The 13513-nt window shown below is 64.0% G+C and overlaps 1 protein-coding gene across 14 annotated transcripts in view; it reads left to right on the top strand.

The window, feature by feature from the left end:
- Positions 1-13513, top strand: part of RALGDS (ral guanine nucleotide dissociation stimulator) — a 67059-nt gene that overhangs the window by 30407 nt on the left and 23139 nt on the right. For 7 of the 14 annotated variants that reach the window (XM_049711763.1, XM_049711769.1, XM_049711768.1 and 4 more), the window contains exons 2-17: positions 2494-2604; positions 3536-3729; positions 4161-4370; positions 5188-5381; positions 5571-5809; positions 6564-6779; positions 6959-7062; positions 7506-7590; positions 8896-8964; positions 9369-9464; positions 9956-9988; positions 10286-10407; positions 10602-10697; positions 11009-11210; positions 11341-11583; positions 13071-13185. In XM_049711763.1, the coding sequence (XP_049567720.1) occupies positions 2494-2604; positions 3536-3729; positions 4161-4370; positions 5188-5381; positions 5571-5809; positions 6564-6779; positions 6959-7062; positions 7506-7590; positions 8896-8964; positions 9369-9464; positions 9956-9988; positions 10286-10407; positions 10602-10697; positions 11009-11210; positions 11341-11583; positions 13071-13185 (2329 nt within the window). Of the gene's footprint in view, positions 1-2493; positions 2605-2984; positions 3054-3535; positions 3730-4160; positions 4371-5187; positions 5382-5570; positions 5810-6563; positions 6780-6958; positions 7063-7505; positions 7591-8895; positions 8965-9368; positions 9465-9955; positions 9989-10285; positions 10408-10601; positions 10698-11008; positions 11211-11340; positions 11584-13070; positions 13186-13513 lie in introns of those variants that run through there. The other 7 variants (XM_049711765.1, XM_049711773.1, XM_049711764.1 and 4 more) reach the window with 5 other exon arrangements.

Below are 13513 nucleotides of genomic sequence, written 5' to 3'. Positions count from 1 at the left end.
CGCTGTCCTTCTCTGTCCCTGGAAGCGCGGTGGGAGCGCGGAGCAGACGCCCCACTCTGCCGCTTTGTGCCCAGGATGCGGGCAGCTCTCTTTGGATCCTGCCCTGCCGTTGTCTCTTGGTCGATGGTTTAAATGGCGCCTGCTCTCTGCACTGCTTGGACGATCTGGTTTTGCTCCTGCTGCTGGGCTGCGGTGAAGGGCCCGGAGAGGACAGGGTTAGCTCCGCGGGGCTGGAGCAGCTCCCCATCTGTGCCACGAGGCGGTGACTCCCCCTGGCCCAGCATGTGCGGCTCTCAGCGTCCTGCCCTGCCCCCCACCGGGCTGGCAGAAGGGGGCCCCTCGGGGTGGGGGAAGGGCTTGGGATCACATGACGCCTGGGCAGGGCAGCCAGCTGCTCCGTCTGCCAGCGAGGCCCATGGCTCACTGCAGAGCCGCTATTTAGACCCGCTCAGGGATGGCGAGTCCTCCCATTGGTTGGCCTGGCCAGGAAGCGCTTCTGTCCAGCGGCCTTGATGGGGCCCCGCTGGGAGCCAGGTGCTGTGTGTGCTCCCACGGGGTTCGAGTCCCGTGCCCACAGTCAGGCAGGTCCAGCACGGGGACTCTAACCTGCTGCCAGTGACTGGGGTGCTCAGGACACTGTCTGGCTCCAGGCTGGACCAGAAGTGGCTGGAATCCCCCGGAGAGGAACGGGCCTCTCCAGGGCGGGCAGCAGCCTTTGCGAGAGGCAGTCGAGGACCCCTGAGGAGAGGTAGGGGTGGGTGGACAGGGCCCTGGTCTCGCAAATGGATGGCAGGCCCCTGACATCACCCATCACCGCGGCCTCTTCTAGGCCGGGGAAGGATGTGTGACCCAGGGAAGGAAAGTGCGCATCTGCTTCAGTTCTGCCCCAGGAGGAGGAATTTCCCCTCCTCGATGGAAGGGCTGGACCTCCCCAAGCGTGGGCTCTTGAGGTGAGGGCCATCCACCTGCGGGTTCCCTGCTGACTTCCAAGAAATGCCTGGCTGTGTCTCCGGAGAAGGCGAAGGGTCAGGAGCCCCTGTGTGATTGCACTGGCTTTCCTGTTGGTACAATGCCCAGAGTGGGAGGGCGGCCTTGGGTCAGAGGAAGTAGATTTCCGGAGGATGGCTCCCAGGCCTCCCAGAGCCCTTGAGGCAGGAGGTCCAGGCCCATCCCGCTCCCTAGCCCCTGACCCCAGGGGTGCTGATGTCCGAGGGTACAGCCCACAGGACACTGGGCACCTGGTTCCTACCCAGGGGCCCAGCTTAGGCCGAGGGATTTAGGGAAAGGCTGTCAGTGGGGCCCAGGCTGAGTCAGCACTTCCACTGGGCCTTCTGTGAGCTCCACGCCCACCCTGAGCTGGGGCAGTGACCCGTGATCCTAACTGCTGGCATTGACCATGTGAATGATGGCCCTTTGCCAGCTAGCACCTCCCCCCTCCTCCCTAAACTCTCAGAGGTCTGTCTCTTTACTCCTAGGCCCCCCTCCCCACTGCAAGCTCACCCCGTCCCTGGACAGGGGCAGTGGGAGAGGGGGTGGAGAAGCCCAGGGCAGCAACGACTGAGTGGCCTTGACCAGGCCTTGATGCAGCCCCCGGGACAGCCTGCCCAGCAGGAGGGATCACTGCCTTTTAAAACAAGGGTCTTCCTGCCCGGGGTCTAGGAAGCAGCCAGGTGACCCCCCCCCCCCCCCCCCCGCCACTTCCTGGCCTAGCCAAAGCCCCGTGGTTTTGGAGTTCTGTGGAACCCCAGGCATCAGCCCGGATGCCAGCACTGTCATCATTCTCATGCTGTCCCCATGCACGTGATGACGAACAGGGAACTGGGAACTCCTCTGTTGCCCAAGAAGGCACAAGACTGAATGAGCAGAAAGGGAAGGAAGTGCCCTTGGCTGTGGCCGTCGAGGATGCCCGCACCTGCCCCAGACCCGGGAGGCTGACTCCAGGGCTGGGGCAGCTGTCGCAGGTGCCGTCTGGACACATGAGGGTGAGGGGGCCAGGGGCCTCACGCCCTGGGGGAGGCATCTTCTCGGGGAGCCAGAGCCCCCTAGGTGCAGTGGGCTGAGTTAGGCCCTCGGGGTCCCGGCTCCGCTGTTTACCGTCAGCGGCATGGCTTTGGATGGGTTGCCCTTCCCTCGGCTTCCGTGTAGTCACCTGTGAAATGACCGGATAACAGTACTCGCCTTGGGGTGGGGGCGGGAGCGGGGGGATCCCCCTGGGCAGGGGCAGGCTGTTGTTGGAACCCCAGTGGGTACGTCTTGTTCACACCCAGTCATGGCTGGTGGGGTGAGGACGGGGGTGCTGGGGGCACTGCCTGCCGCCCCGATAGTAACCCCCGGCCCTCCAGCTGTCGTCCTGTTAAATTCTGGGCTGGAAATCTCTGTGGCCACTGACCTTTGCCTCATCTAGGGAGCAGGAAGTGGCACGGGGCGTCCCCCTGCCACACAGCCAGGCAGGCCCCGACACCCCCGCCCGGTGGCCGGGCGCTGTCTTTGCAGAGCTCCACGCAGGAGATTGGCGAGGAGCTGGTCAACGGCGTCATCTACTCCATCTCCCTGCGCAAGGTTCAGGTGCACCACGGCGCCAACAAGGGCCAGCGCTGGCTCGGGGTGAGTGTGGATGGGGGGTCTCCGTGCCCAGAACCCCGACAAGGCCCGGAATGCAGGGGCCACCCTGGCCACTCCACTGGGCTCCCTCCCAGGGCTTTCCTGCCTGGGAGGCCCCCAGCCCTGCTCCCAAAGGAATCTGGGCCCTCAGCCCTCCCCTACTATCCAGCCCTGCGCTGGGCCAAGTGCATAGTTCTCTGTTCACTTATTTGTATGAACATCAAAAAAAGACACTTCCATACTATTTCCACTTCATGTTAGGCTGGGATCACTTATGCATTTTGCCCCAATATTTCTTGTTTTAACGACTGTCCTTCCACACCTTCGCCAAGGCTTTCATCACCTTACTTAGTAGGGCTTTTTTTTTTTTTTTAACCCAAAAAGGACTCAGCCTACTATATATGGTTCTCTGCAACTTGCTGTCACGGAACACAACTCCATGACCCCTCCAGGTCAGAGCGGGGGCCTGACAAATACGTAACATTTCAGAAGAGAGGCTGGTTACCAGCCATAACTCAGCCTTTCACTGCCGTGAACCTTGACGGGATTCCTTTCTGCAGCCATTTCCACAGCGCCGCCCTGAATAGCCTCTGGGTCCTAACATACCGTGCCTTTCCACCCCAGGCTGAGCCTCTGTTTTCTCATCTCTAGAACGGGGATGCTTTGCCAGGGATCCCGGGGACTCTGCCCTTAATACGGCAAGGTGCTGTCATTACTCAGCTAATAAAATGACCTGAAGGTGTTGGTGTTGCGAGTTTTCATCGCCCCACCTCCAGTTCAAAAGCTGAGACCCTTTTTCTGTTCCGGGCACTCACGTCCCATCTCCGTCCAGAAGTCGCCGGGCGCTTGGGGCTTCCTCTGAGTTCCAGCCCCTGCCCTCCTCGTGGGCCACGGTGCTGTCGCTGACCGTCTGTGCCTCTCTGTCCCACCCCAGTATGAAAATGACTCGGCCCTGAACCTGTATGAGACCTGCAAGGTGCGGACCGTGAAGGCAGGCACGCTGGAGAAGCTGGTGGAGCACCTGGTGCCCGCCTTCCAGGAGAGCGACCTCTCCTATGTCACCATCTTCCTGTGCACCTACCGAGCCTTCACCACGACCCAGCGGGTCCTGGACCTGCTGTTCCAAAGGTGAGCGCCCTGCCCCTCCCCGGCACAGTGGCTCCCCGCCCACCCACTGGCTGTGTGTCTTGGGAATGTCGCTTTACCTCTCTGAGCCTCAGTTTGCTCACGTGAAGGCCGGGCTGCCAGGACTGTTGGATAAGCATGGACAGTGCGGCCCCGCGCCCGGCCCTGTGGAAAGGGCTGCTGAGGGCTGGGGCGGCTTTGATTAAGGTTTTCCTCTGCCCCATGGAGAAGCTCTCTGCTTCCAGCCCCTGGGCAGAACAGGTTTCCCATTTGGAAAGGAGGTTCCAGATTCTGTCTCAGGGGTCCTTCCTGGGAGTAGCCAGGGCAGGGCTGGCTGGGGGCCGGCTGAGGGCCCAGGCCCACTCAGGCGTCTGTAAGGTGCTGGTTGGGCTCATTCGTTCAGCAAATACATACGAAGCGCCTACTGTGTGCAGGCACTTTTCTAGGCACTTGGCTTTATTCAGTGAACGGTGCAGACAAAAATCCCCGCCCTCCCGGGCTTCCATCCTAGCCGGAGGGTCAGCCAGTAACACTAGACGTCATAGCAGGTACGGTAGATGTGACGCCCTCACGGCCTCCTCTAGATACGGGTGCATCCTCCCTTATTCCAGCGAGGACGGCGGACCTCAGGACCAACTGAAAAAGTGAGTAGACTTTGGGTCTGATGGGAGGGGCTGGGCAGAACCCTGGCTGCCACACATCTTGTGATTCCCGCTGGAGGGCTGAGGTCTGGCTGCAGGAGGAAAGGAGTCAGAGAGCTGTGGCTGGGGTCCCATGTCCCCAGGGAGCAGAGGGGAGGCTGGGGGCTCAGAGCCGGCCCCTGAGAGCATCCGTCCCCACTCAGATCCGGGGCCCAGGACAGGAGGTGTGGGGGGCAAGCTGCTGACACGTCAGCCTCGCAGCCCAGTGTGAGCGCTCAGCTGGGGCTCACGGGAGCGCAGTCAGGGTCAGGGGGCCGGCTACGTCCCCACCACCAAGAATGGCGTCCCTGGGAGGACGAGACCTGCACTCCGGCGCACAGACCAAGGCAGCCGTCGGTGCGCAAGCTTCCGGTTCAGGTGCGCGAGGCCCGTGAAGGCCGGGCAGGGGCGCACTCTGCTTGTCCCCTCCTCCCTCCCCTGTTTATGCAGCGCCTACTGTGTGTGGCCAGGCCAGCGCGATGGACAGAGCGGGCGCGGCCCTCCCTGCCCTCCTGCAGTTTCCTTCCCAGTGGGGAGGGCCCGGGGGGCTGGGGGCAGACAGGAGAGAGTCAGGCTCCCCCGAGGAAGGGAGAGGTGGTCACCAGGGACGGAGGGCCCCTTCCTACCAAGACTGCCGACCAGGCCTGCCCCCGCCTGGCAGCCCAGTGCGGGTGGGGCAGGGGCGGGCCCAGAAGCCCAGCCCCCACGGGGGAGCCAGGGGAGGGCCGCGTGGAAGGAAAGGCCAGGCCCCTGACTCTGCTGCCCGCCCGCCTGCCCCCAGTGCCGTCTCCTCCATCCTGGGCACCTGGCTGGACCAGTACTCCGAGGACTTCTGTCAGCCCCCGGACTTCCCGTGCCTCAAGCAGCTGGTGGCCTACGTGCAGCTCAACATGCCCGGCTCCGACCTGGAGCGCCGCGCCCACCTTCTCCTGGCCCAGCTGGAGCGCACAGAGCTCACCAAGGCAGAGCCGGAGGGTGAGGAGCGGGGTCGGTGCTGGACACGCAGGAGCCCCCGGGGCTGCCTCAGACCGCCCACGTGGGGACCGCTGGTGGGGAGACGTCCTGGGGTGCTTCTTGAGCTGAGGCTTCTCTAGAAGGCAGTGATGTGGTTTCTGTCTTGGAAAAAAAGGCAGGCGTGTTGCTGAGCTCCGCTCTTCTTTGCAGCTCTGGCTCCAGCTCTGAAGCCGACTGCAGCCCTCGAGCCAGTGCCGGCTCCAGCTCTAGCACCCAGGCCGGTGCCAGGTCCAGACCTCGAGCCAGCTCTGGCACCAGCACCAGCTCCAGCCCCAGAGCCTTCCTGGCCTTCGCCCGTGGCTGCAGAGAACGGGCTGGGTGAGGAGAAGCCTCACCTCCTGGCGTTCCCGCCCGACCTGGTGGCAGAGCAGTTCACGCTGATGGACGCGGTAGGCAGCTCATCTCAGCAGGGCGGGCAGGGGTGCACCTTCCTTCAGGCGTCTGCCCTGCCCTGTCCAGAGCTGATGTCCTGCCCCAAATCCCATGACAAAGCGTGTCGCCCGGGCAGGTTTCCTCACCCAAAGGCCTCGGCTCCCCTCCAGGCTGTGGACCCGGGCCCCATCCCTCGCACTGTGTCTGGGTGGAATGAGGTGGAGCGGTAGAAAGCTGGGCGGGGTCTGGCCCACCCGGTAGCAGACGGTCGCTCACTCCATGGGCCGCCCCCCCTGCCCCCACGTCTGCTGAGGAGGTCTCACCAGCTTCAGCACTTAGCAGGCACCTGGTGCGCGCTAGAAGCCGTGGCAGACGGCAGACGCAGCCTCTGGTTGTAGTGCCCACGTGAATGGGCATCTGGACAGGGGACAGGCCTGAGGCGTGATCAAGGGCTAAAAGCACCACCTGTATGGGCAGGTGTGAGCCGCATCTCGTGCTGGGAGTTAGGGTGGACTGGGGAAGGTGGCCACCTCTCTCTCCTGCCAGGGTCACCCTGGGTCACCTTGCGCTGGGTGCCCACAGTGGGCAGGGAACAAAACCAAGAGACACCACCTCCCCGCACCTCCCCCGGCCGGGCTCGAGCCGCCTCCCCGGCTTCCAGAGCTCCAGCTCTGACCAGTGACCCTGCCTAGGCCTGGGGGTGGGGGTGGGGGGACTGTGGGCGTTGAGCTGGGGTGCGGCAGAGCCGGGTGACCTTCCCCTTGCCCCCAGGAGCTGTTCAAGAAGGTGGTGCCCTACCACTGCCTGGGCTCCATCTGGTCCCAGCGGGACAAGAGGGGCAAGGAACACCTGGCTCCCACCGTCCGTGCCACCGTCGCCCAGTTCAACAGTGTGGCCAACTGCGTCATCACCACCTGCCTCGGGGACCGAAGCGTGACGGCCCGCGCCAGGGCCCGGGTGTTGGAGCACTGGATCGAGGTGGCCCGGGTACGCGGCCGCCAAGGGCCCGGGGAGCCCTTTCTGCCCCTGGGTTGATCTCATCTGACCCCAGGAGCACCTCCCGGGGCATCTGTCCCATCCGGGAGGGGGGTGCCCCCCTAAGAGGGACTGAAGCTGGAGCAGGCGGGAGCTCGGCCCCCTCTCACAGCCTGGCCCCTCCCTCCCAGGAGTGCCGGGTCCTCAAGAACTTTTCGTCCCTCTACGCCATCCTCTCTGCTCTGCAGAGCAACTCCATCCACCGGCTGAAGAAGACGTGGGAAGAAGTTTCCAGGTGGGCAGGCTTCTCCCTGGAGGAGCTCCAGGGTGGACCTGGGGCCTCCCACGGGGCTGGGTGCTGCCTGGAACCTGCCCAGGGCCAGCGCATCCTGGGGGCGGGGTCTCTCAGGGCCAGCAGTTCTGCCTGAGGACCGGGTCTCTTTCTCTGGCAGGTACTGGCTTGAGCCATGTTGGGGGTTTTCATGTGTCTACTTCACCCCCATGACTCTGTGCACTTAAAATCAGAACCGGCCAAAACAGAGCCACTCAGTCGACTGGGAATGGGGTTCCCCGGTGACCCACATGAGACCCACCCCTCCAGGCCTACCAAGCCCTTAGGGTCCAGCAGAACTCTGTTTGGAAACCACCCATCCAGGCAGTTGGGGTCTCTGGGTCCTCAAATGTTTTTGCCCCCGCACCCCTCCCCACCATGTCCTCCTTTCTCCTTCCTTCCCCCAGGGACAGCCTCCGCATCTTTCAGAAGCTGTCAGAGATTTTCTCAGATGAGAACAACTACTCCCTAAGCAGAGAGCTGCTCATCAAGGTAGAGTCTGGGGGCTCGGGGTGGAGGGGCTTATGTTCCCACTGAAAGTTTCTTCGAAAACTTCTCATGAGATCTGTCGGGTCTGTGGGCAGGTGGGGGGCAGTTTGGGAGATAGGAGGCCCTAGTACAGGGATGGAGCAGGGCAGCTGGGCCGTTCCAGAGCTGCGGGCAGGTGAGGGGCAGGATTAGAGTCTCCTGGCTCCTCACTGGTCCCTCACCTGGCACTCAGGGTGGATGAGGTCAAGGGTGAGGGTCTCTTCCTTCCCCAGACCAGCCTAGCCTGTCCCCACAAAGCCAGGCCCTGCTGTTCCTGTCTGCGCTGACCTCCGAGGGCCAGGCACCCCGCCTGCCCAGGGATGGCACTGCAGGGGCCGCCCAGCCGTCGTCCAAATGAGCAGGAGGTAGATCTGGGGGCTGGGAGCTCTTCCCTCTGCCTCAGGGCAGACACTGCGAAGAAATCCAGGGACTCTTCTCAGAGTCTCACCACAGGGCCTTTGGTGGCCGTGACAAATGGCCCAGATGGCTTGTGGCAAGTGCACAGGGGTGCTAATGCATTCACAGGGGTCCTTCCCCGGAAACTTCCATACAAAGAGGAAGTAAAGTGTCACCACCCGGTGCTCCCAGCAGCCCCAGCTCACCCTCTCAGAGGTGGCACCACGGAGACCCCTCCTGAGTGGCTGAAGGCAGAGCTCTGTGCAGGGGACATCCCGAGGGGCTCCGTGGGGTTGTGAAGGCCTTGGCACGGCAGGCACCCTGCTCAGCCAGGCCCCCCCAGACTCCCTGTCCCTCTCTCGATGGCTCGCCCGGCGGGGGGCCGACACACACCAGAGGCTCTGAGCCCTTCTGAGGCTCATTCAGAGGCAAGGCAATGCCTGTCTCTGGGCCTCAGTTTCCTCATCTGGAAAGTGGGCGAATGCTGACCCCAGGGTGCCAGCCTCACGGGGAGGCAGTGAGGTTCAAGGGGGAAGGGAAATCTGCGTGAGTTTTGTGTAGGACCCTCCTACCCTCCTGCAGAGACGGGGGGTCGGGGGGAACAGCACAGCCACAGTGATGGAGGTGTGGCGCTGAGTCCTTGGAGACCCCAAGGGGCAGGTGTAATCCTCATCTGTACTTTCCAAGGAGGCCGGGCTGCTGACCCACGTTCCCACACCCTGTGAGCACCCGAGCAGGGGTGCAGATCTAGGAATGGAGCACACTGGGATGGCTGGAGCGCTTGCACCAGTGACCAGGGCCAAGGTCGTGTCTGCTGGTGGGTGATGCGGGGAGGGTCAGAAGGCCTCACCGACCCTGTCCTCGGCCCTGCAGGAGGGGACCTCCAAGTTTGCCACCCTGGAGATGAACCCCAAGAGAGCCCAGAGGCGGCCGAAGGAGGTGGTGAGTGTGCCCGAGGCTGGGAGAGGAGGGGCCGCCCCGAGCCCCCGCTCCTGTAGCTGCGCTGCCTGACATGACCCTTAGACCGACCTACTCCGGGGCCTGGGGGCGCTGCGCCCTGACCAGCTGGTGTCGGGGGACTAGTAACCACCAGAGCAGGGGCCTGGAAGATCTGGGCCCAGTGGGGATTTGGGAGGGGGGAGGGGCGGGGGCCATAGATTTTGGGGATTTGCCAAATACCAAGCCTGCAAGGTGACTTGAGGGAGTTTGGGTCCATGCACGCTGGGAGGGGGATTGGGGGGAAATGGCTAAAGGTCCCCAGGCTGCGCCAAGTGGGGGGCCTGAGTGGGGCTGAGGGGTTTTCAGGGGAGGGGCCTTGCTCATCAGTCCCCCCCCCCCCCGCCCAGTTGTCACAGGGTGTCATCCAGGGCACCGTCCCCTACCTGGGCACGTTCCTCACAGACCTGGTGATGCTGGACACTGCAATGAAGGACTATCTGTATGTGAGTGAGCCCAAGGCCGGGGTCGGGGTGGGGGTCCTGAGCCCCGAGCTCTCAGCAGAGGGTGCACCTCATCTTACGAGAGCCCCCTGGCCGTCCCTGTTTCCCGGGGACACCTGCCCATCTCGGCAGTGAGTGAACAGAGCTTGGTGCCCGCCTGGTGGGGCTCATCAGAGCTGCAAGGGGTTTGACCCAGCAGGACACAGCCCCTCCCTCAGGTGGCGGCCATGGGTGGAGAGGCTGGGCCCTCCAGGGTCAGACACATGTGGCCAACCTGGCCCTCCTGCCCAAGGCCTCAGTCTCTCTAGCTGTTCTCAGACCCCTGAGCTGCGGCGCCCCTCCCACCCCGCCCTGGCACCCCGGCCCCACCCAGGTCCAGGTGTGTGCTGTGCTGCCCCCTGGTGTGTGCTCTGGGTAGTGCAGCCTGAGACCCATGAGGGGCGGTCATGGGCTAGGGGACACTTTCTGATGGACGCTGGCCTTGTGCTTTCCAGGGGAGACTGATCAACTTCGAGAAGAGGAGGAAGGTGAGCAGACGCAGCCTCACGGGAAGGGGGCCCGTGTGGGGGGCGGGATCAGAGAGCCACCTGGCTAGAACAGCTGGCTCCGACCCCTCCCTGTTACATTTTTGGGGAGAGCTGGATACAGAGAGAGGGGGAGCCTTTCCCACGGGAGGATGGGGCAGGAGGTCGAATCAAGGACACCTTCCCGGAGGGGCTGTTTGAACCTGGCTGTGAGGACAGGGTGGGAAGTGGGGACCCAGAGGCTGGCACAGGCCCGGCCGACCCAGACCGTCAGCGTCCTGTCCTCCCCTCTGGCCCCAGGAGTTCGAAGTGATCGCCCAAATCAAGCTGCTGCAGTCGGCCTGCAACAATTACAGCATCGCAGCCGAAGAGCACTTCGGAGCCTGGTTCCGGGCTATGGAGCGGCTCAGCGAGGCTGACAGGTGAGTCCGGGCAGGAGCTGGGGGGGCACACGCGGGCTGTCCCTGGGCAGCTCCGGAGAGCCTGTGGCTGGCGATCCTGGGCAGCCTCGGGTGCTGTCGCTGGTGACGGCCGGGCCCCTGGACTCTAGCTGCCGGGCAGGCACCGGGAGGGAGACCCGGGGGCGACTCCCCACAGCCGCCGCTTTGTCCTGTAGCTACTCCTTGTCGTGTGAGCTGGAGCCCCCTTCCGAGTCGGCCAGCAACACCCTCAAGGTCAAGAAGAACACGGCCATCGTCAAGCGCTGGAGCGAGTTGAGTGCCCGGGTGGGCAGGGGCGCGCCCTCGGGGCTCAGGGAAGCTTCGGGCTGCGAGTGGGCTCGGGAGTCAGGCAGCTGGCACTGGGATCCCAGCTCCCCCGCCGACAGCCCTGTGACTGGGCCACTTGCTCCACCCCTCTGGGCCTCAGTTTTTCCCCCTGTGAAATGGGGTGATGCTAAATGATCTGTCGGATGCTGGAGCCAACGGGGTGATTGCCTGAGCACTCGTCACAGAGTGCAGGGAACAGGGGTGGGCTGTGTCCCAGAAGAGGCCTCCCCTAAGTCAGCCAGCCCTTCCATTGCAGCCGCCAGGCCCCCAGCACGGAGCTCAGTACCAGCAGCAGCTGCCACTCCAAGTCCTGTGACCAGCTCAGGTGCGGCCCCTACCTCAGCAGCGGGGACATTGCCGACGCACTGAGTGTCCACTCGGCCGGCTCCTCCAGCTCCGATGTGGAGGAGATCACCATGAGCTTTGTCCCAGAGTCCCCTGACGGCCAGGAGAAGAAGGTGACTGCCCCACCCCCTCCCTGACAGCCCTTCTCAGCCCTTCCTAGGGCCAGAGTTCCCCGCTGCACACCAGAAGCCCCCGGAGCTGGACAGTGGCCCGGGGCTTCCGCTGATCGTGCCGTCCCCGCAGTTCTGGGAGTGCACCTCCCAGTCGTCCCCGGAGACCTCCGGCATCAGCTCGGCCTCCAGCAGCACCTCGTCCTCCTCAGCCTCCACCACGCCCGTGGCCACCACGCGCACCCACAAGCGCTCCGTGTCAGGGGTCTGCAGCTACAGCTCCTCCCTGCCCCTCTACAACCAGCAGGTGGGCGACTGCTGCATCATCCGGGTGAGCCTGGACGTGGACAACGGCAACATGTACAAGAGCATCCTGGTGAGCCGGGCAGGCGGCCCCGCGGGCCCCTCACTCTGCTGGGCAGCAAATCCGTATTGAACACCATGGGTCATCCCTGCCCTCCCAGAGCTGGTCTCCTGGTGGGTTGGGAAGGACAGAGGGCCAACCAGGGAAAGGAATGAGAACATCTAGTGTGGGCTTCCCTGGTGGCGCAGAGGTTGGGAGTCCGCCTGCCGATGCAGGGGACGCGGGTTCGTGCCCCGGTCCGGGAAGATCCCACATGCCGCGGAGCGGCTGGGCCCATGAGCCATGGCCGCTTGGCCTGCGTGTCCGGAGCCTGTGCTCCGCGACGGGAGAGGCCGCAACAGTGAGAGGCCCGCGTACCGCAAAAGAAAAAAACAACAAAAAAACAGCTAGTGTGTCGATGGTGATCCGTGCCGGGGTGGTGGACTAGGGGTTTACAGCAGCAGTGGGGCAGGACCTCACCCATAAAGGGCCTGAGTGTGGGGGGAAGGAGGGAGCAGCGTGCAGCCTCCCAGGACGGGAGTGTGCCTGGGGCTTGGAGGAGAAGCAGGAGGTCCGCAGTGAAGGAGCAGGGGTCGGGGGAAGAGTAGGGCTCAGCAGAGCAGGCCAGCGTCGGGGGCCTGGATCTCACGCGAGACAGGTGGAAACACTGTTCGTTGGAGCACAGGAGGGGCAGCAGTGACTTCCGGCCTCTCCGTGGGTGATGGGCTGGTGCCGGCAGTTGCAGGGTGGCCAGTTAGGAGGCGGCGGCTGCAATCCAGGGTGGGTAGCAATGGCTGCACCAGGCTGGTGGCCACGGAGGTGGCCGGCAGTGTCAGACACCGGGGATCGTTGGAGGTGTCGAGATCTTGCCAGTGGGAGTTGCCCACAAACACTGTGTATGTTGAGGGGGGGTTGGGGGCTGGGGGGACTCCTCTCATCCTCCAGAACTCAGGCTGCCAGTGAGCCATTTGCACCCCCAGAATCCTCCCACACTGGGTCAGATGCCCCATTAACGCCGTCACCTGGGTCACCCCGAGTCTAAGACCCGCCTGTGTTCTGACCCTTGGGGTCGAGGCAGCAGGGCTCGGCCTGCACTCTCCACCACTGCAGCCTCCAGCCAGTGGAGGCCTGGCACATAGGCGGCCACTGGGCATCCAGCCAGCTGCTCCTCTCTCACCTCCAGGGCTGGGACTAGATGCCGTCTGCACCCAGGTGCAATGATACCGTTGTCCCGGATGGGCAGGGTCAAGGGGGACGGTTAAGGGGAGCAGCCCCGGGGGCAGGCAGTTGCCCTAGGTGGGTTTGGGAGGAGGTGGCAGGCTTGCAGGAGTTGGGGGGTAAGTGATTGGGGTCCATGGAGGCTTCCCCAGAGGGCCAGGAGAAGGAGGCGCAGCCCCCCTGGACCCAGCCTCGGGTCAGAGGCCGTGAGCCCCTGTGCGCACAGCGCCGCGGCAGCTCTGTGGGCCCTTGGCTGCTACACCAGACCCTTGCCCTGACGGCCTGTCCCCCACCCCGTCCAGGTGACCAGCCAGGACAAGGCTCCAGCTGTCATCCGCAAAGCCATGGACAAACACAACCTGGATGAGGATGAGCCAGAAGACTACGAGCTGGTGCAGGTTATTTCGGACGATCGAAGTAAGTCAGGGCCGGTCAGGCGGGCGATGGGGCCGGGGGGCAGGGAGCACCGTGCCCCAGGCCCACCACCCCGGAAGACGTGCCACCAGGGTGGGCGTGGGCTTTGTCCACACACAGACCTGCCTAGGGGCAGCTCTGGATGCCCCCAGCGTCTCCTCACTGGCCCCTGGTGGCTGCTGGGCCCTTGTCCCTTGCCCTTCCGTGGCCGTGAACAGTCAGTGGGAGACCTCGTTCAGTGCTAGCATCGTTGAGGAGGGGAGAGAAAAGCCTGTTCTCCTGGGGCCAGGCAGCTAGATGGCCGAGCCCACAGGCCGTACAAAAGGGCGTT

This window comes from Orcinus orca, chromosome 6, assembly GCF_937001465.1.
Source record: "Orcinus orca chromosome 6, mOrcOrc1.1, whole genome shotgun sequence".
In the NCBI taxonomy this organism is placed as follows: Eukaryota; Metazoa; Chordata; class Mammalia; order Artiodactyla; family Delphinidae; genus Orcinus; species Orcinus orca.
Note: the sequence above shows the minus strand (reverse complement) of the source record. Positions and strands in the feature narration are given on the sequence as shown.